Source organism: Ammodytes marinus, assembly GCF_949987685.1.
Source record: "Ammodytes marinus genome assembly, chromosome: 15".
Classification (NCBI taxonomy): Eukaryota; Metazoa; Chordata; class Actinopteri; order Uranoscopiformes; family Ammodytidae; genus Ammodytes; species Ammodytes marinus.
This window is the reverse complement of record NC_137219.1, coordinates 17042882-17068059: the sequence shown is the minus strand read 5'-3', so window position 1 is coordinate 17068059 and position 25178 is coordinate 17042882. Positions and strand designations below refer to the sequence as shown.

At 42.9% G+C, this 25178-nt stretch overlaps 2 protein-coding genes across 2 annotated transcripts; one reads left to right on the top strand and one right to left on the bottom strand.

Annotated features, from left to right (window-relative positions):
- Positions 1-461: 461 nt before the first annotated feature.
- On the bottom strand, positions 462-1327 carry LOC307261976 (uncharacterized protein; the record flags this gene model as incomplete). The annotated part of the gene is made up of 1 exon (XM_080042709.1): positions 462-1327. The coding sequence occupies exon 1, from the start codon at positions 1149-1151 to the stop codon at positions 462-464; it is 690 nt and encodes a 229-aa protein (XP_079898835.1). The 5' UTR covers positions 1152-1327.
- Positions 1328-4074: 2747 nt separating this feature from the next.
- plcb2 (phospholipase C, beta 2) lies at positions 4075-24711 on the top strand (the record flags this gene model as incomplete). Its single annotated transcript, XM_080042708.1, has 32 exons — positions 4075-4158; positions 4409-4486; positions 5037-5105; positions 6000-6140; positions 6546-6625; positions 6762-6815; positions 6923-6998; positions 7259-7359; positions 7894-8054; positions 8146-8292; positions 8554-8711; positions 11170-11252; positions 11413-11497; positions 12440-12659; positions 13031-13113; positions 13214-13310; positions 13442-13526; positions 13706-13830; positions 14136-14287; positions 15188-15352; positions 15499-15598; positions 16078-16182; positions 16354-16418; positions 16594-16675; positions 17040-17582; positions 19139-19322; positions 19870-20011; positions 21064-21128; positions 21698-21751; positions 21894-21951; positions 23411-23494; positions 24541-24711. 32 exons carry the CDS (start codon positions 4075-4077, stop codon positions 24709-24711), a joined length of 3897 nt encoding a protein of 1298 aa, XP_079898834.1.
- Between the last annotated feature and the right edge of the window lie 467 nt (positions 24712-25178).

Here is a 25178-nt window from a genome sequence, read left to right as displayed (position 1 = left end):
TGTAGCCTTTATGTCAGTCTTGCAAAAAAACAAAAGCATCTCTGGAGCCAGCTGTGTCCCATGAATTTGACAAAATATGTTGTCCACGCTAACAGGCAGGTTAGTGGCCACAGAAGCGGTCCGAGATAAAGTAGACATTGATTTAAGGCATACAGATGGCCTAAAAAAAGGAAAGATACAAATTATCAAAGGAAAAAGCATAGTTAGTGTTGAAGGGAAAACTTTTAATTGAAGAAGGGAGGTCCTCTATGTTCATGGGGGGGTCAGAGCAAGATATCGGTTATTAATATTTGCAGTTGAGCATCCATGAGAATTTGCAATATGAGTTTAGAGAAGAAGACCTGTGTGTTATCCGACCTGCGGCATTGAGTCTGTAAAACACTGGTCCAGTTAGTGTGTTTGTGTGTGTGTGTATGAAGGGAGAAAGGGGGTGTGGGGGTCGGCATGACTCGAGGGCCCAATCAGTCTCCTCTCGGGCCCGCTTGGTTCGTTGCGGAGGTTGGGGGAGCAGTGGCTGCATGATCGTCCTCGTTTAGCGCAGGGCCAGACTCCCCGCTGCTTGTCTGGGCGTAGTGGCTCTGTCGGGGCTGGGACGCGCGCGTCTGTCTACCCAAAGTGCCCGATCTCTCCGCACTTGTGTGGCCGTGGGAAGATGCGTAGAGTCCTTCCTCCTGCTTCTGCTGCTGCTGCTGCTGCTGCTTCTGCGTGTGCTCAATTTCTGGAGAGACGGCCACTGCTCTCTCGGCTCTGTCGTCCCACTGAAACCCTTGACTGTGCGGTGTCGTTGTGTCCTGCCCGGTGTGGTTGAAAGGTTGCAGCCCCGTCTGTGTAGAGTTCCAATCTGTGACATTGGTGGTGCTGGTTGAAATATTAGTTGAGATGTTTGCGCTGGTGGTGGTGGTGGTGGTGGTGACCTCCCCGGGAACCCCTGGCTTCCCCGCGGAAGACGATGCACTGGTCGGTTTCCAGATCAGGCTGTAGTAAATTGCCAGGATAATGGCTGCTAAGGACACGGACAACACATATGCAAAAACGGTGGCTAGTCTCACCCACTTCTTGTTCGTTTTAGCAGCCATCTTAGCCTTTTTGTCCCCCGTATAAGTGGCAGGTTTGCCCCTCTCCATATTGGGCATGAAGTCCCGCTCCCTCATATTACCCCTATTTTTTCCTCGATGCTCCACCACCCCCTCCGTCTTGAAGGCTTCTTGTTATCCACAATCCAAGGAAAATACAGGAAACGGAAGGCTGGAGGTGAAAGATGCTGCTGGACCGCCACTGGAGTATTGTGCAGCTAAAATGATTTCTCGTTGTAATTCATCTGATCCCAGAAGCGCTGCGCTTAATCTTTGGTACCCAGTACAGCATTGCGTGTCATAATCGACATCAAGCATCCAAAGGCTCACTGCGAGTCTCAGCATCCGACAGCGACGGCACAAACGTGTACCCTATACGACATTTCCAGGCAACAGCTGGCTGTAGGCCGACGGCAAATCCGCAGTAAAATATTTGATTTATTCAAACGATTAAGTGAGATCATACGGTACACAACTATCTGTCTTATCCGGCAAATGAAGTGGCTGGCTCACCTAAAAAAAAATACAAGAGAGGGGGCGGGCGGTGGCTCTTAAAGAAGCAGCAGCCGAGAGGAACCCAGGAAAAAAAATCTCGTACATCACCTCCACATCAGGACACACACACACACACACACACACACACACACACACACACACACACACACACACACACACACACACACACACACACACACACACACACACACACACACACACACACACACACACACACACACACACACACACACACACACACACACACACACACACGCATGCTAAATACTCCAAGTGACGTTGACAAGTGTTTACATTACACCGTGCGCACATGCGGATAGGATTTATGTTAGAGACGTTCAACGAGGCAATAAAAGTGGTCATTAAATAAATTTGACCGACATTTATGAATGATGTCATGCTTTTCCAACCCACTGATGAACCGGTAGGCACAGTCCACAAACAAATCAGATTGGTCATTCCCTTTTTTGCTTCATCTTGGTTCCGTTTAGCTAATCTCATCATAGGGCTACCTGTTGGTCGATCCACTTGCGGCGCGTCATTTCAGCACAACGGACAGCGCCCGTGGTTTGTCATTGCGCATGTCCGTTGAGGTCAGACAGACAGGTAAAAGCATAGACATTATAATGTCTATGGGTAAAAGGGCAACATTTGGTCAGTGACGTCAGACATTAAAACTTGTTTCAACTCATACTGGTGACCAACATAATTCACGGTTTACAGTGTTACATTCTATGCATGTGTTTTATAAAGTGTGACCGTAGAAACATACATGCAAATGATATTACATCAACACATGATTTGCTCCAACACATATATGTACTTCAGTATTTAATTTACATTATCTAACTTGATTTGACCCTCCATTACATTCATTCATGAAATATAACACCCAACCATCAACTGTACAAGAACTGGATCATTATTTGTCATGTTAAAAATGTCTGTGTGGTAACATCCCTACAACATTGGATGGCTAAAAGTAAAGTGCATTGTTGTACATGGCTGTCACTCAACCATGCAGCAAATCCTGCTGCTACAGGTTTGCCTGTCAGCATTGGTTGTATCTACACGTGGCAGGTGAGGTGCAGAGGGCCCACACACTCCCACACAGGAAAGATTATTGTTTTCAATACTGTGTTTTATGACACGGAGACTGGGAGTCAGATGATACTAAGCTGTAATCTGGGTTTGTTCATGTATTGGTCTTTTTTCTTTCTATCATATGTTCATAAAAACACATTCAATAAATTGTGGTCCTTTCCCAAACGTCACTCCTCTGGTCTCCCTGTCTGAACGTTTGCATAAGATATTGCAGGGCCTTAAGGTTTATTTGAATGATATCCAAATGACCGGGAATCGTTTTGTTGAAACAGCAGTCAGCATGCTGCCTCGGGTAATAAATGACACTCTTATGAACCCGCACAGGTGATTGTGGTATCATTTCATAAAATAAGCTTATGGGAAAGTTATTCCCAGGTCATTTGTGCCTTATAGGTAAACAACATGATTGTAAGCCTATTTATACTGAACAAGGAAACGATCAAATGAGCTAAATGAGCATTCAATGGATGTTTTGGTCAGGAGAACAGCTGCTCCGTAGACCACATCCCATTCAGTTTCCTCCATTCTTAAAGTAATTGTTTAAATTTTTTAATTTTGCTGCCAAAAAATACAAATCAATAAGGCATAGCCAAGAAAAGCAGTTAACTTATGATCTCACCGGTCTTTAGTGGGGTCCAGCCAATGGAAAGTGAATGGGCTATTGTGTCATGGTGCTCATAAAAATGAAAAGGATATGTGTTGGGATATTTATTTGAAAAAAAAACTCAACACAAAGCTATGTTTCCAACAATATCTCTGTTATGCGTGCCACACTTTTTCCTGTGGACTATTTCTTCCGTAGAAAGTAGTTCCAATGGAAACAATTAATGGTGATATGTGTGAATGAATGGACTAATGCTCCATGTACATGTTGCATTAGTAGTTATTTTCCCTCCATTCCATCAGCCCCAGCAACAAAAATCGTTTCTTCCCCCTTGTCTTGGCTGCAGAAATATCACACACAGATATCTCACAACAACCTGTGAAAATACAATCACAAGCAACAAAATGTGTTTTGTTATCGTAATGTGTGTGTGATAACCCTTTAATATCAGTATGAAACCAGTGTTGTTGCTTTTTTTTCCAAATACTGTCCGCTCAATCCAGAGTTCTGATTCAGGGTGGCTTCCCAGCGGCACTTCCACCTTTAGTCAAGTTACTTGTTTTGTTTTTTGCCAACTTCATTTGCAATGCATATTTCTCAGGGTGTGTTCCCTGAGTGCAGTCAGACTCCATGCTTTAAACGCCCTTCCACTCTATCTCTTGGATACAGATGGAGTAGTAAGCTTGCCAATGCTTATCAGCATGGTGAACATGCAGTTAGTGGATATATTTCAGTTATAGTATTAAACTGTAATTCAAGTCACGCTAGAAGGACAAAATGAATAAGAAAAGACACTTTCTGGAGCCTCCAGAGGTCAAAGACTACCTGCTTAAAGGAGAAAGATTTACCAAGTGGTCGGAGGTGAGTGAATACACCCGAACAAATCTGTGCAAGCTCTAACATTGAATTTGTTATGACATGGAGGTTTCACTTTAATCATTGATGTTAAATGAAGGACCTGTACAGGAAAATGTAGGTAATCCTACCAGCATACAGTAGATTTTCCAATTTAGCTTCAGCGCATCATAATCATCAAGCAGCTGTTTCAGAGGCTTAAACTCCATGAATGTCCAAAAAAATGTGAACGGGAATTCCCTTTTTCTCAACAAAGGACTCTACAAAGACTGTTCCCATCACCATGAAGATGGACTCGAAAGGGTTCTACGTCTACTGGATCAACCAAAGCAAGGTAATCCTTATCTAGATTCTCCAAAAAGAAATGTGTGATAGCCCAGCTGGGGGCCAGAGAGTTAACGCCCATTGAGTGGCCAATGAAAAATGATAGTTTTTTTTGTGTGCCTTAAAAGAAAAACAACCTGATATCAAACACAAGTAGTCAGAGAGTGTGTGTTGTTCATGTGATCGGAATCTGCCAAATCTGTGGGATAGCAAAGAGCTGCATCGCACCTCTCGGCTCCAGCAGTTTGTGGAGATTATTGATTAGGTGCTGATGTGGGGTTCATCATCCTGCCTCACCATGTAGCTGAGCTATGATGCACTCCATGGAGAGAACTCTCTATCTCTTTCACTGTCTCTATGAGGCACCTGCTTCATGTATCATGCCAAAGTCTTTACTTGTGACATGTTGACGCATTGTCAAATATTATTCACACACAAACAAAGTGAATCCCATAGTTTTTTTTGCACTTTCCCAAAGGATGACTTGTATGATGAATCCATATTTGGACTGGAGCCTACGTGTTGAATCCAGTATTTGAAATGTTCCTTCTTGTTTCTAGGAGACAACGTTCCTGGATGTTGCTACCATCCGAGATACCAGAACAGGGAAATATGCAAAACTTCCCAAAGTAAGTACAGTATAATTATTTCCCATAGTAACCTGCCCTCTCATCCATTTAAGTCAAACTGGGGTGTTATGTAAGAATCTCTGCAGGCATGCAAATTTGGGCTTCAAGCCCTTAGTTTGCCCATTAGTATGACAGGCATATTTGCATTGCAAAAATGTGCCAAGACACATGTGCCCATATGCAAGGCTACTCCCCTCACTACAGAAACACTCAGAAGACAACATACACAAAAACAAACATTAACACACACTGTACCGCACAGTCATGAGTCATGATCTGAGATTTCTGCAAGCAAGCTTGTGTGTGCGTGCGTGTGTGTGTGTGTTTGTTTGTTTGTTTGTTTGAGTATGACTGTTGTAGTTCTTTTCCCCTTCCTCGCTGGCCTCCACAGAGAGTTGCAGTATGCATCCATCGTCATCCCTCACCAAGAGTTCAGAGGTCAAGTCTGAAATCTGTTCCCCTAAGGAAGAGAGGGCAGAGCTCTGCCTCATCTCAGCCCCGGTGAGAGAAGAACATCTTCTTTTCCAGCCCCTGAGGAGTTTTGGGAAATAGCTGTATTTCTGAATGCGACATTAAAGTTAATGACTGTAGAACTGTCTTTCTCTCTCTCTCTCTCGCGCTCTCTCTCTTTCTCTCTCCCTCTCTCTCGTGTGTGTGTGTGTGTGTGTGTGTGTGTGTGTGTGTGTGTGTGTGTGTGTGTGTGTGTGTGTGTGTGTGTGACGGATATACCTTTGTTTGCATGTCTTGGTCGGCAAATTTGCCTGTGTTGAACAAGCTTCCGTAGCTCAAGTGTTGCAGACATGATTCGACTTTTTTTCGAGGGCCCATTTATTGGGGCGTGTATTTGAAGCCAATGACTATGAAAACAGATTGTCTCTTTTTTGCCTTTCACAGCACCCCAAAGTGCGCAATGTGTTCAACCTGGACTTCCCGGACAGCAACCATCTCGCCAAAACTCTGACCCTGGTCTCGGGCCCAGACACAGTGAATCTGACCTACCATAACTTCTTTGCCTCCAAGGAGAAAGTGAATCAGGTAATAAGCCACTGTATTCACCGACTCTCTGTGTAGCTGGCACTGTGTCCTCCCTCTAGCTGTTTACAATCCGCCCCTCTGATTGAACACAACCGCAGTCCATTAGCCATTATACAGCCTTCTCTACAATAAGACAACCACTGTCTCCATTTGAGTCCTTATTAGACATTATGACTCCAATATCCGGATGTAATAAACTGTAATACAATCACGATTGTGGTTTGTTTAAATGCAACATGGACTGCTTTCATTTCCTGAGGTACCATCCCATCAATGCCCTCTAGTGGTGAATTTGTGTCCAATTAAAAATGTTTGATCATCATTTTAAGGACATTTCAGGCACAACTAATGGTCCACTTTGAAACCTAACCCCCCTGTTTGTATTTGTAATTGAATGCACATCAGAACTGGGCAAATGACATCCTCGCCATTGCCTACAACGCTGCAAGAAGCAACGCCTGTAGACAACTCTTCCTGGAGAAAATGTAAGCGGGCGTTATGTCATTGTGACTCCTCATACATGTTGTTGCTGGGTGAACACAGCCCTATTTCATTTCCCCGCATGTGACACAGTGTTGGACTGTCTCTTGGTAATGGCGAGCCTTTGTGTTTTCAACTTAGATACGTCCGCATCTCTCTTCACACCAACAAGGACGGCAAGATCCCAGTGAAAAAGTAGGTAACAGCACATTACACCAACTCACCATGTGGGATGGCACACAGTGGCTGACTTGTACAATAGATTTCCCACTCAGAGTTTGACAACGTGTTTTTTTCCTCAGCTTTTACAAGATGTTCCCTGCGGACAAGAAGAGGGTGGAAAGTGCCCTATCGTCAGCAAACCTCCCTAAAGGAAAGGTGAGAAAAATATGAGACATCTTGGTGTCTCATGTTTGGTCTAAGTCCATTTATCTTTCAATAATTGTTACAGTAAAGGTGTCACCTCTCCTCTTATTGTCCTTTGGTCATTTTTTGATTATGGTACCCAGTCCTGTGAAAGTGCAGTATGATGGAAAACATATATAATTGCAATAATGATGTACATTACAGGCCTACAGAATCACAAATGTGTGTGTCTTTTTTGATAAGGTGTGGATGATGTGTTTTTTACATTTCAGTATGACACCATGAAGCCCGACGTTTTCACTGAGACGGCCTTCAGGGCCTTTCTGACAAATCTCTGCCCTCGGCCTGAGATCTACGAGATCTTCACTAATTAGTGAGCTGTCCTCTCCTGTTCTTCCCTGATTATCTTTTCATGTGGCTGAGTAATCCTCAAATTATCATTTTATATCCTGTATTTTATTCCCTCAATACACCTACTGTAGCTCCTCATGTATCACCTGTTATTCCTTATTTTTTCTCTTTACTATTTTTTGTGAAACAATTATATATTTTCAGCCAAACAAATCGATTGAATTTTGTTTTGATTTTTGCATTTTATTGTAAACCATTTAATCTGGCGTCTAAATACGGCTATTCAAAAAGGCTCCACTAAATTTGATATTCTATATCAAGTAGTTACTAGGCCAGAAACATACTTACAGTATTTACATATTCAAATTTTGCAGCACAGAAACCCCTGATGTAAATGATGTTAGGCCGTCCTTATGCTCAGAGAGTATGAGCCTCCAATTCATGCACTTGCTGTCTGGGAAAATGGGCTCAGGTGGCAGGCAGTGAGCCTTGATAGGCAGGAGTAAACATTGGGTGCAGCGCTAATGCGATTGCCATGCCTCACTGTGTTCTCTAGCTCCAACAAACCCACCATGACCAAGGAGAACTTCACCAAGTTCCTCAACGAGAAGCAGAGGGACTCTCGGCTCAACGAGGAGCTGTTTCCACGCCTGCGCCAGGACCAGATTAAGGCTCTGATCGACAAATACGAACCTTGCACCACAAACACAAACAGAAGTGAGTCTCGGCGATGATACAGCTTTGTCATGCTGTGTTTTTTTTAAATAGTTTTTTTTAACTTCTTTTTCTACTTCTTCTTTATCTGCAGATCTGATCACTCCAGAAGGTTTCTTATGCTTCCTGATGGGCCCGGAGACATCAGTCGTGGTGGAGGACAGGCTAGCCAAGAGTCAAGACATGACCCAACCCATACCCCACTACTTCATCAAGTCCTCCCACAACACATACCTCACAGGTCACACACACACACACACACACACACACACACACACACACACACACACGCACACACGCACACACACACACACACACACACACACACACGACACACGCACGCACACACGCACGCACACACACACACACACACACACGCACACGCACACGCACACGCACACACACACACACTCACTCACAACTTACTCACACCTGATCGAATCTCGGGAGCATTTGGGTAAGGTATATTACTGAGTTTTGTGTGGTCTGTCAAACCCCACAGCCGGTCAGTTCTCTGGCGTGTCCTCACCAGAGATGTACCGTCAGTGTCTGCTGTCCGGCTGCCGCTGTCTGGAGCTGGACTGTTGGAAGGGCAAGCCTCCAGATGAGGACCCCATCATAACCCACGGCTTCACCATGACAACTGAGATCCTCTTCAAGGTGGTTTATACAGAGTTTGTGACACTTCCAGTCAGGTCTTGTACACTAGGTTTCACATTTCTCTCATTATACAAGTTGACATTTGGTTTACCTCCTGGATATTGCGCAGACTAAACTAAAAAGGATGAAAACAGATACAAATATGTCATGCGGGTCTGAACAGATGCTGTCTCTACAGATACGAACAGCATCCAGGTTTTGGTTGTATTTGAGTTATTTAATTAGATTTTTTTTAACAGAGAGTGGAGCCTTGCATCTAATACCTTTTATCTTGACAGCGGAGAGAAAACTGAAGAGCTAAAGTTAGGGACCATCTCTTTGGGGCGACCGTGGCTCAGGTGGTTAAGCGGGTCGGCCAACGATCCAAGGGTTGGCGGTTCGATCCCCGCCCGGCCACCTGTGTCATGGTTGTTGTGTCCTTGGGCAAGACACTTCACCCACTTTGCCTTGTGTGAATGTGTATGATTGCTGTATGTTTGAGGTGGTGGTCGGAGGGGCCGTTGGCGCTGAATGGCAGCCACGCTTCCGTCAGTCTGCCCCTGGGCAGCTGTGGCTACTATAGTAGTTTACCACCACCGGTATGACTGTGTGTGAACGAATTGAACCAGGAACCCTGTAAAGCGTCTTTGAGTGCCTAGGCAATAAAGCGCTATATAAAACCTATCAATTATTATCTCAAAAGTGTTTACCGTAAGGCCAAAAGAGCCATAAAGATTGTTGTGCTGTCAATGAAAAAAATAAAAAGTTTTTTGTTTTTGTTCATTGATAGTCAACTATATTTTTGCCTGGTCTTCCTCTCATTACAATCCTCTGCTCTGTTAGCTATTGTGGCCCATTTGTTTTGTTTTTTTATTTTTTCGATTGGCTTTAATATGAACCTCCTCTTAGTATACAAGCTCCATTCTTTATAGACAATGATAATCAGTTATCATTTATTTAGACCTCACTGTAGACTTACTTTTAATCTTTTTTTGAAGACAAGGTTCAAATATAAATCATGGTTTATTATTTGAATAATTTAAGTGTGTAGTGAAAATATAAACAACATGTAGGCAACAAAAAAACACATTTTATATGTAATTTAATACTCTTTGGATGGCTAAACCTATACACATACCCATGTAGAAAACAATTGATCAGTCAGTTTAGAAAATGTCCCCTTTGATGATAGCCCAAATCCCTGAGTATTTTTTAACTGCTGTTGTCTATCATAAATATCAGCCCTTTTCTCGTAAATGACCAACCCCTGCGTTCCTGTGAACATAGTTTGCATTGTTTCAATATGACATCTTCAAGTATACACTTACCAGAGACTGTTCAGGCTAAACCATTCAGTGCAGCCACGTGTTATCATGGATGTCACGATAAGCCTCTAAAATCCACTCATTACTTCTTATTCACACCCATGTGCACATTAAAAGGCAAAGGAATTTGACAGCAACACACAAACATACACATACCCACACAGCCAGGCACCCCTTGTCCTGGTCTCACACTCAACACTTCCATTTAAGGGCAGCCGGAGCTCCACCATTTCCCCCTGGGCCAAGACACAACACCTCAGTTCATTTTACTGTCAGCCTCTGGGTGTTGGAGCTGACTTCAGGGCATCGGCATAGAATAAATAGTTTGTCATGTTGTTTGCCTTAATTATTCTTTGTGAGAAACAGTAATGATTGTCTCAGCCTGCTTTTCTGTGATTTTCATGATTTTATTATATTTGTAGACGTTTTATTTTGCCTGCTGCTGTGCCATCGACTTATTTTGTTGTTTCCTGCAGCTCTGCCTGTTGCTTTCCTTATAGGTGGAGAGTCAACACTTCTCGAGAACACCTGTTGTCAAAATAATTTTTTTGTCAAAATCAAGTGAATATCTCCTTATGATCTGCTACCTGGAAGACAAAAAATCCAGTGTTAATACACAGCCTAGCCTCTGTAAACTGGTTGATAAACAAAGAGGGCCCACTGTAGCTGCAACATGCCCTTTTACAGAGCCTAGGCTGTGTATTCACATTGGCTTTTTTTTTCAGCGCGCACAAAGTCCAGACAGGTAGTGGATAGTGAGGAGATACTATATTTACTGATTTTGACGAAAAGTGATTATTATGACAACAAGCATGCTCCAGAATCGCTGACTCCACCTATAAATCTGGATCTAATTCAAATAAAAAAAGTCTAATTAAAAGTGCTAAAAGGAACTTTTCAATATTTCTGAAATAGTCAAATTTTTCCTCTGATGATCATAAATGACAGGTAACAGCAAATAATGCTATTTTAATATAGTTTTTCTTAATGCCTTTGTCATGGGTTCCTCACCCTGGACCTACAGCTGGCATAGTAAAAACACTACCGTTTTTGTCCAAAGGGGGTGACAGACTTAACAAAAACTGAAAGTTCCTCGGAGCACCTTTTAAATGCATGAATAAGAAAAATCCCTTTCTCTTTATGATTTGTGACAGGATGTGATCGAGGCCATAGCGGAGAGCGCCTTCAAAACCTCCCAGTACCCCGTTATCCTCTCATTCGAGAACCACGTTGACTCGTAAGGCCCCAAGCTTCTCCATGACCTCACACTACCTAATGTTATTAACACAATGTAATATTGCTCGGGATGCCATTATCCCAAATGGAATATTGATGGAACCTTGGATTCTGGTAGCATCAGCAACAACAGTGACAGGTGTTACTCTACTCTGTTCCAGGGTGAAACAGCAGGAGAAGATGGCTGACTACTGCAAAACCATATTTGGTGATGCCCTGCTTACAGAGCCGCTGGACAAGTACCCTGTGAGTGCACTGCTGCAAAACAGCCCACTGTTAAAATAAGAGTAGATAAAGTTTACATATGGAGGGATTTTTTTTAACAGATGAAGGAAGATCATGTTATACTGTGAAACTGTGAGTTCTGCAGTATAACCGCATTGGCATTAAGGCAATAAGTGGCAACGGTCAAGTTGCATGTTTGGCCTATTTCGTTTCTCTGCTAGACATGACTCTTATAGGCTCCTGTACTTATCCAACTGATGTATATCAACAGCCAGCGTCTGCCCACCCCCTCTGAGCTTTGTGTTGTGAGGAGAGGTGTAGATGTGTTTGTATTCCTGAGGCAGAGAGAGGACATGTTTAATATCTATGTCTCATATACCATCAGGACTGAGCCAAGGAGCCATGTAGGGCTTTGGTTAAGCAACCAAAACATTTAATAAATGTTATCCTTTGACATGATGATCTTAATGCATAATTTCATACATACATTGATTCTATATAAATGTCTGTTGTGTACCGTAGATATGAAGATTTCAGTTTGCTAGCTTAGCTTAGCCTAATTAATGGGAAACAGCTAGCCTGGCTGTGTTCAAAGGTAAAAAGTCTGTACTGGAATATAGTTTGTTGAACCCTTGCAAAAACTAACTATCAGGCTATTTCTTTACCAGGTGCAGTCATTTCCTGAAATCCTTTTGCTCACAACCTTCCCATAAAACCAAAATGTTTTACCCTTTGGTGTCTGTTCAGAACTGACATGTTAAGTTAGTGAGCTTTAATTACTTGTGCTCCTTTTGTTACATTCCGCTCTTTCTTTTGGAGTTTATTCATCATGTCAAATCCCCTCATTCCATAAGACAACACAGAGGTTTCCTAAATGGTGCTAAAGTTATAGCCCCGAAAAAAGTATTGTTTTTCTCCCAGTTTACCCAAAGTTCTTTTTTTCTATTTATCTGAAACATCCAGCTGAAGCCAGGCCAGCAGATCCCAAGCCCCTCTGAGCTCATGGGTAAGATCCTCATCAAGAACAAGAAGGGCTGCCATGAAAAGCCGACCCAGACTAAGAAACCCATCACAGCAGCCACTGAACAGACTCCAACCACAACCGCAGCTGCACCCACCCAGGACCCAAACAACACTACCCAGGACCCTGCCGACCCAGCACCTAGCACCCAGGAGAACCAAGGTGGACTGAATGAACATCAATCCAAAATATATCAAATTTCTTGTTCATCTGAAAGTGTCACACATATTTTTGTCCATGTAATACTGTTACTGTATAATGTAAAAATGACTGCTCTTCCTACTGTTGGTTTATTTAAATCTATGATTTCTGAATTTTACACATCTGACTGTAACTGTTTTAGCTGAATTCATTGTTCATTTAGTATTTCATCTTATTTTATTCTTGCTCTTTTTTTGTATTGTATATACTTTATTTAAATTAATATAGGCTACATACATTTTTATCCTATTTTATTTCCGTTTTCTCTACTCATTATATATTATCCTTGGGATTGTGTTTATTGTGTATAATTGATTGATGTGTTAAAGCAGAGGGGGATGCAGCTGTGGAAGACAACGAGGAGCAAGAGGAGACGGACGAACAGGACGAGGAGAAGATGAAGACATCAGATGAGGTAGAGACATGATGAGATGATGGTTTAATTGCTTTAAATGATCATTGACCAGCTGTACCACGTTAAACATCTGTTCACTTCCCGTCACAATCCCCCACAGGGCACAGCTGGACAAGAAGTTACAGCGTATGAGGCAATGTCATCCATCGTCAACTACATCCAGCCCGGCAAATTCATCTCTTTCGAAAATGCCAAAAGTACGTCTTGGTAGATTTAACAGAAATGTTAGGCTAACAACAATAGAACATAAATTCCCCCAAAAAATTACACCTAAAGAAATTATAGTCAGTGTGGGCTTTTGCAATTCTTTATTTCCCCTCATTCACAGAGAAAAACAAGAGTTACGCCATCTCATCTTTTGTGGAGACAAGAGGGGAGGCAATGATTTCCAAGACTGCTGTCGAATTCGTCGAGTATCCTTTTTAAAGTGCAGCAGATGTTGTGACACCTACATAAATGTGGGGATATTGGTGTTCAATGGGCTGAAGATTATTTAAAAAAAATTACACTTAATGCTGTCATCAGAGCATCCTGATTTTGCATACAAATGCAGACATATCAAAACATTCCTCCCTAAACTGCTTTTTCTCAGATACAATAAGAGGCAGATGAGCAGGATTTACCCCAAAGGAACCAGAATGGACTCATCCAATTACGGCCCCCAGCCCTTTTGGAACGTCGGCTGCCAGATGGTGGCGCTCAACTACCAGACCATGGGTAAAAAATAGGAAATAGAATCCACTGATAACTTTCATTCATTCATTCAAAATGTCATAAATGTGTTGCACTACAGCAGAAGGTGTCCCCCATATCAGTTATTCTGTTTTAAAGTGCCACTCCAGCCTGCATGCTCTGTGATGTATTTCTAATAACCTGAGCTTCTGTAGTTCCACCACAGCAGGTCAGTGTTGCACCTCATTGTGCTGCACAGGCCTCTGCTATGCCTGTGCTTTCTTTGATAGTCCCTGCTTCTCCCAGAGAGAGGGCATGATGGGGCTTTTTCGTTTTGTCTTTATTTACAGATTTCCCCATGCAGCTGAATTTGTCTCTATTCGAATTCAACGGCCGAACGGGCTACCTACTCAAGCATGATGTCCTACGTCGCAGTGACAAGAAGTTTGACCCTTTCTGCGACAGGATTGACACCGTTGTGGCAAGCACATTGACCATAAAGGCAGGTTCCAAAGCCTCATAGTTGTTGTATTAAGCTTTCCTTACTTGAACCCTCCCCATGGCATATTCGGCACAGGGATGCTAGTGTCTGTTCAGAACAAAAATGAAACGTAAACAATTGAAAAAGGGTGAAAATAGTTACTTTAAAGCTGCAGGTAAAATTTTTCACACACTTAAAGGTGGAATCGGCGATTCTGGAGAGCGCCTGTTGTCAAAATCAGTGAAGTTCTCCGCATTCTCCGCTACCTGTCCGTACTTTGTGTGCACAACAAAATAAATCCAGTGTTTATACACAGCCTAGGTTCTGTAAAAGGGTATGTTGCTAGCTATGGTGGACCCCTTTGTTTACATACCATGTTTTTACATACCAGTTCACAGAGCCTAGACTGTGTATTAACACTGGATTTCTTTTTGACACATTTAAGTACAGGTAGCGGATCGTGAGGGAATATTCACCGATTTGGACAAAAAGTAATTTTGACAAGAAGCGTTCTCTATAATCGCTGACTCCACCTTTAAGCTGCATCATTTATGATTTTGTATTGTGGGGAAACTGTTGATCAAACAATGCAGTGTGAACAAGCTGTTTTTGCTCTCTAAATTGAGCGTTAAATGAACCTCAATAGCCTTAAGAAACCTGTGTGTGAGTGCAGCTGTGTTCCCTTGGTTTTCCCTCTAGTTTAGATGCAGAGGCCGTAACAATGCGAGCTTCCCGCTGAGACTGATACATGGTTCCTGGTATTCAGCAGACTCTGCGTGGGGGGAAAGCCTGTGCTCTATTTACATCCACCGTGTCCTGAAGACGGATTCACACAACGGGACAGATCCACATCTGTAATGTCAACCTTACTGCGTATATCGTGTATGTCATCAAAATATACTTTTCCCAATGTCTCACCAGATCTACTCGGGCCAGTTTCTCTCTGACAAGAACGTGAAAACAGGAGTTGAGGTGGAGGTGATTGGGCTGCCGGGAGATCCCAAGAAGAAATATCGCACCAAGTGGTCGCCCACACCCAACGCCATAAACCCAGTGTGGAATGAGGAGCCTTTTGTCTTTGATAAGGTGTGTATTTTGTAGTAGACAATATGTTCACCTATGCACGAAAACATGCAAGGGTGAATGTGTTTTGTTGTGAGGTCAGCCTCTATAACCCAGTGTGCTTCTGCCGCTGCTCATCATAATATATTTGTTGTTGTTATGTTGGATAGATCATGCTCCCAGAAATGGCCTCTCTAAGAATTGTAGTGCATGAAGAGAACGGTAAATTCTTGGGACACAGGATCATCCCACTTGATGCCATCCAATCAGGTCAGTGAAACAGTGAACGAAAAAGGAAAAGAAAAAAACACCACTTAAAGGTGGAGTCGGTGATTCTGGAGAAGGTTTGTTGTCAAAATCAGTGAATGTCTCCTCATGATCTGCTACTTTTCCGTACTGTGTGTGTGCTGAAAGACAATCTGGTATTGATACAAAGCCTAGGCTTTCTAAACTGGTATGTAAACAACGGGGGCCCACCGTAGCTAGCAACATGCCAGTTTACAGAGCCTAGGCTGTGTATTAACAATGGATTTTTTTTTCAGTGAGATATTCACTGATTTTGACTAAAAGTAATTTTGACAACTATTCTCCAGAATCGCTGAGTCTACCCAGAACTTCATGATTCATGGAATGTTCATTAGTTAAACCATCACTCAAGTCATCCAAAAGTATTTGCTAACTTGTTATTTGCCAGAGTGGGAGCTACTGCCTTGTTTTTATTTCATTGTTCGTTGTCTTATGCCCTGCAGGTTTCCATCACATCTGCCTGCGCAGTGAGAGCAACATGCCCCTCACTCTGCCCGCTCTCTTTGTGTACATTGAGGTTAAAGACTACATCCCCGCTGCCTTTGCAGGTGCTTGGATTTTCATTCTATGTGTTTTCTTTTTTTGCAAAAGAAAAACTCTATGCTGCAATTGAATTCATGTTGTCAGGGTTACAGTCAGGGATGAGACTGATTTAATTTGGATGAGTGGAGGATGAATAATTGCTGCATTGTGCACTAACCGGTTTGATTCTACCTCAGATTTCACAGATGCCTTATTTAACCCCACCAAAGGAACAGAGAAGACCACAAAGACCCCTAAAGAGGTAACTAAAACAAAGCAGGGAAGCAGGGAACATAACTCAGTCGTCATATATAATATTTGACACATCAGTCAATGTCCCTAGTTCTCCCTTAAGTTCTCACACAACTCACCAATTGCCTGGAAAATAACCAGCCTTAATAGATATTGATGTTGCTGTCCTTTCTGTGCCCATGCAGTTATCGGCAGACTACGTTTCTCCCTATGAAATGCCTCTTGTGGTCCAAGCTGCTACAGACAAAGCGAAGGAAAGTGCTGCAGGTAACAAAGCTTTTGAAGGGGACACAGCACAGTTTTTTTTTTAAAGTAATACTTGTGGTTAGTCTTAAAAATATGACAAAAATTGCATTTTTTGATTTATAAAATGAAAAGGGCTGTATCCAAATCTGTTCTGTAAAATCTTTAGACTATAATATTCTCTAAAAATGAAATTAATACTTCAACTCTGGCTTCATCCACCATCTAGAGTTTTAGTTTGAGATGCAAATGTATACATTATTCGTTGTTCATATTGACAAATTCCCACATTTATTCCAACATATCTGAAATTGTACCCTATTACACCTGCAGTGTCTCATCTTAAGAAGCCCTATATTTGATCACTGAACCTTCCACTCCACCATAGAAACGGACACATCTGAACCTGCACCACTGGTTGACGCCAGTGACCCATCAACCCAGTCTCCACCAGTAGCTGCTGCTGCTGCTGAGGAAGTTAAAGAAGAGGCTGAGAGCAAGACAGACACTTTGGAACCTGCGGTAGAACCTCTTCAGTCTCCTAACACTGACACTCCAGCTGAGGATCCAGCCCCCGATGCAGGAAACACTGCATTTAAAACCCGTCTTGAAACCCTCCTTCGCCCCGAAGAGGCGGCTCCCGAGAGAGTATTGGCCCCAGAGCCGGTGCCAGAGACAGCTCCCGTGAAGGAATCGGCCCCAGAGCCAGAGGAGGCTCCTGAAACAGCTCCTGAAACCAGAGAGGAACCTGTGGCCAGTACAAGCTGTGAAACTGCTGCAGATGATAAACCAGGCACAGAAACTGCTGAGGAGCCTGCTACTACTACTGCTACTACTGCTGCTGTTGCCCTAGCCTTGCCCTGTCCAGCAAGTGCAACGCCTGATTCTGCAGGACCAGATGAGTCATCTCAGCCGCCAACGTGCAGTGAAGGTAAAACTGAAGTACTCAATATGATACATTGTGAATTGGTGCTTTGTTCATTTACTTTCTTAATAATGTAGGGGAGACCGGGGTAAGTAGGCACACTTTTTACTCTAGTGAGAATTGCTCATCACCTAAACATCTTTCAATAGTCATTCTTACATTAAATTGAAGCTTAAGGTGTTGGCTTGAAATGTGAACCCCTCACTTTTTCTAACTTATTGTAATAAAGAAGAAATGTATCATCAAAGACACTTTAACACATTGTGACAACCGACCCCATCAAGGGGTCGGTTGTCACACACTATGGGGTTGTTTGTCACAATGTTATCTTTATGGGAAAAATCTTAAAAAGAAGGCAAGAAAGCAGAACTACATTTAAAAGTTTAATTTCATTGTCAAGTTGAAAATTAGGCCTACATAACTTTATGCATCTTAACACAAAATGAGCAAGGAATTAACAAAAAGGAAATCCATATTAAGACCAACCTACTGTATGTAACAACATAAAGAACAAAACAAATAGGTCTAACAATAATAGCCTACTCAACTAGGATACACACATTCACTATCTGAGTTACAGTGATGGCAAATGTAGGGTCTGCTCACTCTAACTAAGCAGAGATTGTGTGCCCACTGGTTGCACATACAACACTTCTCCCTTACCTCCCCTGAACGGGTGCTGGAGAACGTTTCCATACAAAACAAACACAAACTATCCTCTTCATCTGATGAAGATTCCTCCTCCTGTCTCTTTCTCTTCTGTTTCTTCTTCCCCAGCTGGGGTGGAGTGCACTGGGGTGCAGTAGCCTTGGCAACTGGTCTAGTTTGGGATGCACTGGGTCGTTTTGATTTTGTTGCCCTTTTTCTCTTTTGCATGCTAGCTGCCTTTCCTGCTCAATTCTCTCCTTCTCTGGGGTGCCAGTGAGGATACAGCTTGACATTTCCTTTTGTTATTGGGTTCCTTTCCTGGCTGCACCCTTTGGATAACATGTGACAACCAACCCCCCAAAAAATGTGACGACCAACCCCAACTGGAATTTATTGCTAGCATCAAGGCCAACAACCATCTGACAACTAATTAGCTTGCTAAAAACAATCTAAACTATAGCTTACCCTTCACACATTTTTAGGGTAACAAGTGTTTTGTTATAAACCCATTGTGTAAAAGCCTAGAAGAAAAATACTGAGGAGCTGAATATTTTCAATTTGACATGAAAAACACTAACAGTCCTCTCACCTCAAATGCAGCATTCTAACTCCAATGAAGACTGTGTAAGTGACCTCTGATCCCAGTTGTGGATATTTACATACCAAAATGTAACAGACAGCGCCTTCTGGTTCCGAGATATAACGATTGTGACAACCTACCCGTGTGACAAATTACCCTGTTCTCCCCTACATGTGACATGTGTACTAAAAAAATAAATAATAACAAGTCTTTGTCGAATAAATGTATTACAAATGCATATCCACTGCCGACCCGAGCAGGAGCACTCTCAAAACAAAGCCCTTTGTGGGTGTGTGTGTGTGTGTGTGTGTGTGTGTGTGTGTGTGTGCCGCAGAGCCGCCGACTGTGACTGCCGAGGAACTGACACAGCACAAGCACTATCTGAAGGTCATCAAGCGTCAAGAGCGAGAGATGAGGGAGGCAGAAAAGAAGTGTCAGAAAAAAGATGAGGACCTGATTCAGAAATACTCCGACTCCTTCAAGGGCATCAAGAAAAAGGCCTCTGTGAAGAAAAAGGAGTAAGGAGGGAACTATTTCTCTCATCGTTTGTTACCAACACAAAGTTTGACAAAATACTGTTAGATAGTGTTTGTCGGTGGAGGATCGTCATGTACAGTATACTTAACCTACCCATCTGACCAATTGTGTGTGTTGACTCATCCATCAAAGTCTGTTCTGTTTCCTGCAAAGTAATGGTGAATTCTACAGCATTTTAGATTGACCCACTAATGAAGTTGTTGTTGTTTTGGTGAGTGTCACTAATGAGGTTATATTTAGAGGCACGGAGAATATTCCTGGGCTAATGTGTTTTTCTGGCCGAAGCAGAATATTAGAGGAGGATGGAGGGGAACAGCTAAATGAATGTGGGCTGCAGTGGGGGTTTTTTCGTGCACAAGGCACACGCTAAGCTTTCAGGGCAAATGAGCATTGCTGTATTTTGGATTTCCAGTAAAAAAAACACGGTTGTACATTCATTTCTGATCGGAGAGAGTTAGTCGAAAAAACTCTATTCCCGTAGCACATATCCTCTTGTTTTGGTTGTATCATGTTATGTTTTTCTTCCAGTGGAGGGGGGGGCACCTCTGACTCCAGTGTGAAGACGGAGCGGGTGCAGGAGCAGAAGGAGAAAATGCAGGTTGAGCTGCAAGCTCTGTGGACGGAGCAGTGTGATCAGCTGAGGAAGAGGAAGGAGCAGTTTGCCACAGAGGTTAGCGATGCACAGGGTTAGCAATGCACAGGTCTATGTTTAAGAACCATGCAAAAAAAAATCCAATTAAAAAGAGAGAGAAAAAAGACATTAGCAGTTCAAAGTAACACATTCATCAGGAGAAAGTGACTCCAAAATAAATAATAATGTTGCTCTATCTGCAGCTTGTGCAGCCATGACAACCTTGCAATGTAAAAATATGACAATGCTGTGTTGGAGCTTGTTGCTCTGCACTAAACTAGCCATGTAATGTAATACATGGCATTCACCTGCATTGCATTTCAGAGTTCATTTATTAAAAGTGGTAATAAAATATATATTTTTTAATATAACATAATACATGAAATGACAATGTTAAAACAATTTGAGAGGGCTCACTGGTAGCAATAAACCTACAAAGAATGATCACCCAAATCCAAACATCCCTGCAGCGAAAAGCTCTAAACCCCCACTGTACACATCCCACGGCTAGACAACAGCTAAAGGGCCAAATATTTCCCTTGTTGGTGGAGACCAAAAACAGAGGTAAAAGTAAGGATTTGCAAAGAAAACATTAACATTTTGAATGTATCGTAATAGATGAAATGACCCAGCAGTTTAAAAATATTGTCTGCATGGCTCAGGAGGATGCATACACATCTCCTATGGAGCCACTCATTTTACCTCTCGGCTTTGGGTGTCTGGGATCACGGGCCAGCAGCCAGCGCTTTGCAGGCCCTATTGATTGTACATAAGACCCAGGTGCTCTGGGGTGCTATTAGCATAAGCTCTGAATCAGTATGTGACTGAGGGGTCAATCAGGTAATTTCTGCCAGCGCACCAGACAGAGTGTAGGCCGTACTGTGCTGTGGAGTGAGGTGAGGGGAGAGTTAGTGATGGAGAGTGGCAAACAGGTCTTGGGCCAAGTGCTCTTGTCAACGAGAGGACTGAACTTTTCTTTTCCCTTTAATTAGAGAGACTTTAATCACATCGTTATCTAGAGCTACTCACGTCTCATTTTCCATCTTTTTCTTGACTGTGAACGTGTCACTTCCTCCTTCTTCTTGTGACAGAGACTGACCAAACTGTTGGAGATGGCCACTGAGAGACACGCCTGTGAACTGAAGACCCTGGAGAGGTGTGAGCACACATACAACACACTGGGGACACGCTGTACACATTGAGATTTTGGTGTGACCTTGTCTGCGTGTGTGTCATCTGAGGAGAAAATATTTGACACTTTGCATAGACAACTATAGCCTACCTCGAATAAAGAGTGAATCAACTCGAGGCGCAGATCTTCCAATGTCCTTGGCTGGCTTATGGTGTCCTGGACGACGTATGTGTGTGTGTGTGTGTGTGTGTGTGTGTGTGTGTGTGTGTGTGTGTGTGTGTGTGTGTGTGTGTGTGTGTGTGTTATCCCACGTCCCCAGCTGGCAGATGGTTATCTCAGGACAACCATTATCCAACAGGTGTTTAAACAGCAGCGGGAAAGCGAAGGCAGCCCCGGTCATCTACCTGTCCACACAGGCGCGATTAGATCGCATTTAAGCCTCCCTTTCACTGTAAAGAAAAGGTCATGTCTGAGGCACATAGCCCTGTAACTCTACTTTAAAGGAAAAGGGTTTGTTTATAGGGCCCCCTTTCGTTTTTTGAATTTCCAATCAAGCGGGAGCCCTTACCTTCTGCCTCTGCCTTGTTTTGCAGCGAAACCAAAGACACTAAGAAGAAATCGCTGTCGAAAAGTTCAGAAAAAGCAAAGTGAGTCCACAGCATGACCCTGCCTTCGGTTACTTTGTGTGTTTCCATTCATTGCCGTTCATAAATTCTGGCTCGATTTGATGAATTCGTAATGTTATGTACAATAGGCCAATTTTTAAATTATAATTGTCTTCTCTCTCAGGCTGAAAAGGGCAATGAGCGTAGAGGTGCTGGATGATACCAGTCACACTGATGGCACAGTAAGTAGCCCTATTGATTTAAACTTGTTCAAATGTTCCTTTCTTGCAGAGGGTTGGATGAGGAGATCAGTGCCCTCCTCATGTTTGTATGGAAAGCATGAAGTAAGGGCTAGCAGCTAGTTAGCATAGTTTAGCATTAAACAATTACCGGTAAGCATCTCTAAAGCACACTGTGATATGTTGGGGTTGCTCGGCTTAAAGATTGTGTCCAGTCTTTATGCTTAGCTGAGCAAACTCGTCTAATTCTTGGAAAGAAAGCAAAGCGAACAGGTAGCCTATATATATTGAATTATTCTTCCTAAAGGAATTAGCAAGTCAAGGTCTCCACCTGACTTTAACTGAAGCTTGATCTCTTATGCATCCCTTAATCTTCACTAATGTTCACGTGTCCCTGAAAACTGTATCAAATCCACAGCTCACACTGACTTAACATTCATTGGTGTGATCAATGCATATTGTATTCAGCAGTGTAACTATGGTTACAAAGTGGCAACCAGTGTCAAAAGATTTCAACCAAATACGGGTAATTATCTCATCTTAGGCACGTGACAAGGCTTTACTTTTATACTACCGCACACATGTTCACACACAAACGCACGCACACACACGCACACACACACACACACACACACACACACACACACACACACCCACCCACACCCACCCACACCCACCCACACACACGCACGCACGCACGCACGCACGCACGCACGCACGCACGCACGCACGCACGCACGCACGCACGCGCACACGCACACGCACACGCACACGCACACGCACACACACACTCACACCCTTTTTACCCAGTTGGTAAAGTGCAGTGGACCCTGACCATATGCCAGGCTTGTCCATTACTCAGAAGCTGTTTACAGAGAGCGGGTTTATCCACGTGTGGTCGATGAGTCACTGAGCTCTGCTATTCATTCTCTGGTGGCTCATAAAAATTCAGAACTGCTGTATCAGGGTTAAAGACCTGGCCATTTCACTATGCTCCTCTCCAATCAATCCCCCCCCCCATACTAATCCCATCCCTCCACACATTAGGGCCACATTGCAGCTCATTTCATCTACTTAATCAGCCTTTCTTCATTAATTACGCCAACTATTTATAACACCTTCACCTTCTTAATCAGAACATCCTCAGTATTGAACTGCGGGTGCTATATGGCTTGTGTAACTGCTTTGGAAAAGTCCAACCTGTTTTGACTTGAAAGTATTGATTCTCTTGCTCAGGTTGCATCCCATGGGTGCGCTCCTCTCTAGATGTACACGTACACACTCACAGGGAGGAACATGAGAGCGGATGAACTGCTTATAGACATGCAAACTGTCTTTATCTCTCACTTGGTGCCACATGTGCGCACACACACACACACACACAAACACAGTCTCAAGCCACCGATCGATGTTGTTTTTCAGCGGTGACATGTTGTGTTGTGCTTTTTTTGTATTGTTACAGTCTTCAGATTACAGCCCACAACAAGAGGCTCTTATGAAGAAACAGGCTGCAACACTGGAGGAAATCAACAACCTTACTAATCAGGTGCACACTCTGACTGCAGGATACACTTGTTTTTGTCACTCCGGAGCTAACCTAGAAACTGAAAGTATGCCCTGGATGATTCTGTTTGTGTTCCTAAATAAGACTTAAAGGCTAAAAAGATCAATGACACATATACCAACCAGTTGCTACCCAACAGAGATTCACCTCCTATACGAGGACTTTATAAAAATAGAATCAGTCACTGACTCCTCCGGTCGAAAAGCAGGTTTAGTTCCTGAGTTCCTCAAAAAGTTGTTGGTGGCCCTGAAACGTTTGTGTGCTAGAAACACCCCACTATAGGCCTAATCCCAACCATTAACCCTAACCACAAAGCTAGTTGTTGACCTTGTTGTGATTGGCATTGTATCCCAATTATAAGGACTCACCCCCAAACGGTAGGTACCCATAATAGAATAAAGGCGAGCACAAGCATGTAGAAACTATCACTCTAACATCTACAAACCAAACCTTTGCCAGCAACAAATCCCCGTTTTCCAAATAAATGTTCAGCCGTGGCCATCTGTCCATTCTGTAGTCAAACGTAATGTTACAACGGTGACACATCTAGTTTAGTACGGACCCACATCCTGCCGCTGTAAATGATGTCAGAGCGCTTTTGTGACAATGCCTCGCTTTGAATTGGTAAAATCCTGGCCGCTGATATTATGAAAAGAGGTGTTAGTTTTGATCAGACATTGACGCGCGAGCGCCAGATGGACGGTCTGCTTTTTTCAACAACAGCATTAGCTTACAAATTCAAATTTTGTGATAATTGAGAGAAAGGGAAACATGAGGATAACTCATTCATTGCAAAATGCAAGCTGAGTTTATTGATGTATTTAACGTTGCTGATTGAGTACGGGCACATTGCCACATTATTAAATACCCTGAAAATAGCTCATCATCAGTTTCCTTTGCTTCAGCTAAGGGATGCCCTTTATTTCATTTGCAGGTGCCAAAAACAAAAAAATCCATTTCTAAAGATTATGATAAGCGCCTGGCAGACAAGTTTATAACCTCCGACTAACCTTTGGTTGTGTGTGCAGCTCAATCAAGAGGCCCTGAAGGAGCATGATCAGAAACATAGGTCTATACCTGCCCAGGTGAGGGAGGCTGTCAATGCCTGCGTGGGAGCCAACTTTCCCGAACTGGTGGACCAGGCAGGAGACAAGAAGATGGAGGGAGTGGGCTTCTATGGAGATGTGTTCCTGGGTTAGATGTGCCTTTTGATCCCCCTGACCCTGACTTTGTCCTAACTTTTTAGAAACAGTTTGCTCCATTCTGACATTCTTTCTTTCTACCTGTTACACAACCTCTACGTAGTTTGAGCATATAACCATGGTAACGGTAGGAGATTTTTCATTTAAGGAGGCTCAGTGTGAAATTTCAATTTAGTGGTGCTATTCTTAGAGAGTGTACTTGAGCCATAATGATGTTTTGATGGATGTTCTCCTGTAGATCAATTGATAGATGAATTGGAACATATTTTTTCATTTTCTATTTGTCTCTTTTTTCCCCGTTCCTTTTCACCAATAAAATGTACCCAAATACAGCAACAAATGCTGTCTTCCAGATGAAAGCCCATCACTGGAAGCGTGCAGGTGCTCACAGTTGCCCCTCTGTTCTCTCAATGGGTTCAAAAACTGGGAATAAATGTAGCAAGAAAAAATTTACTGTAGTGGCA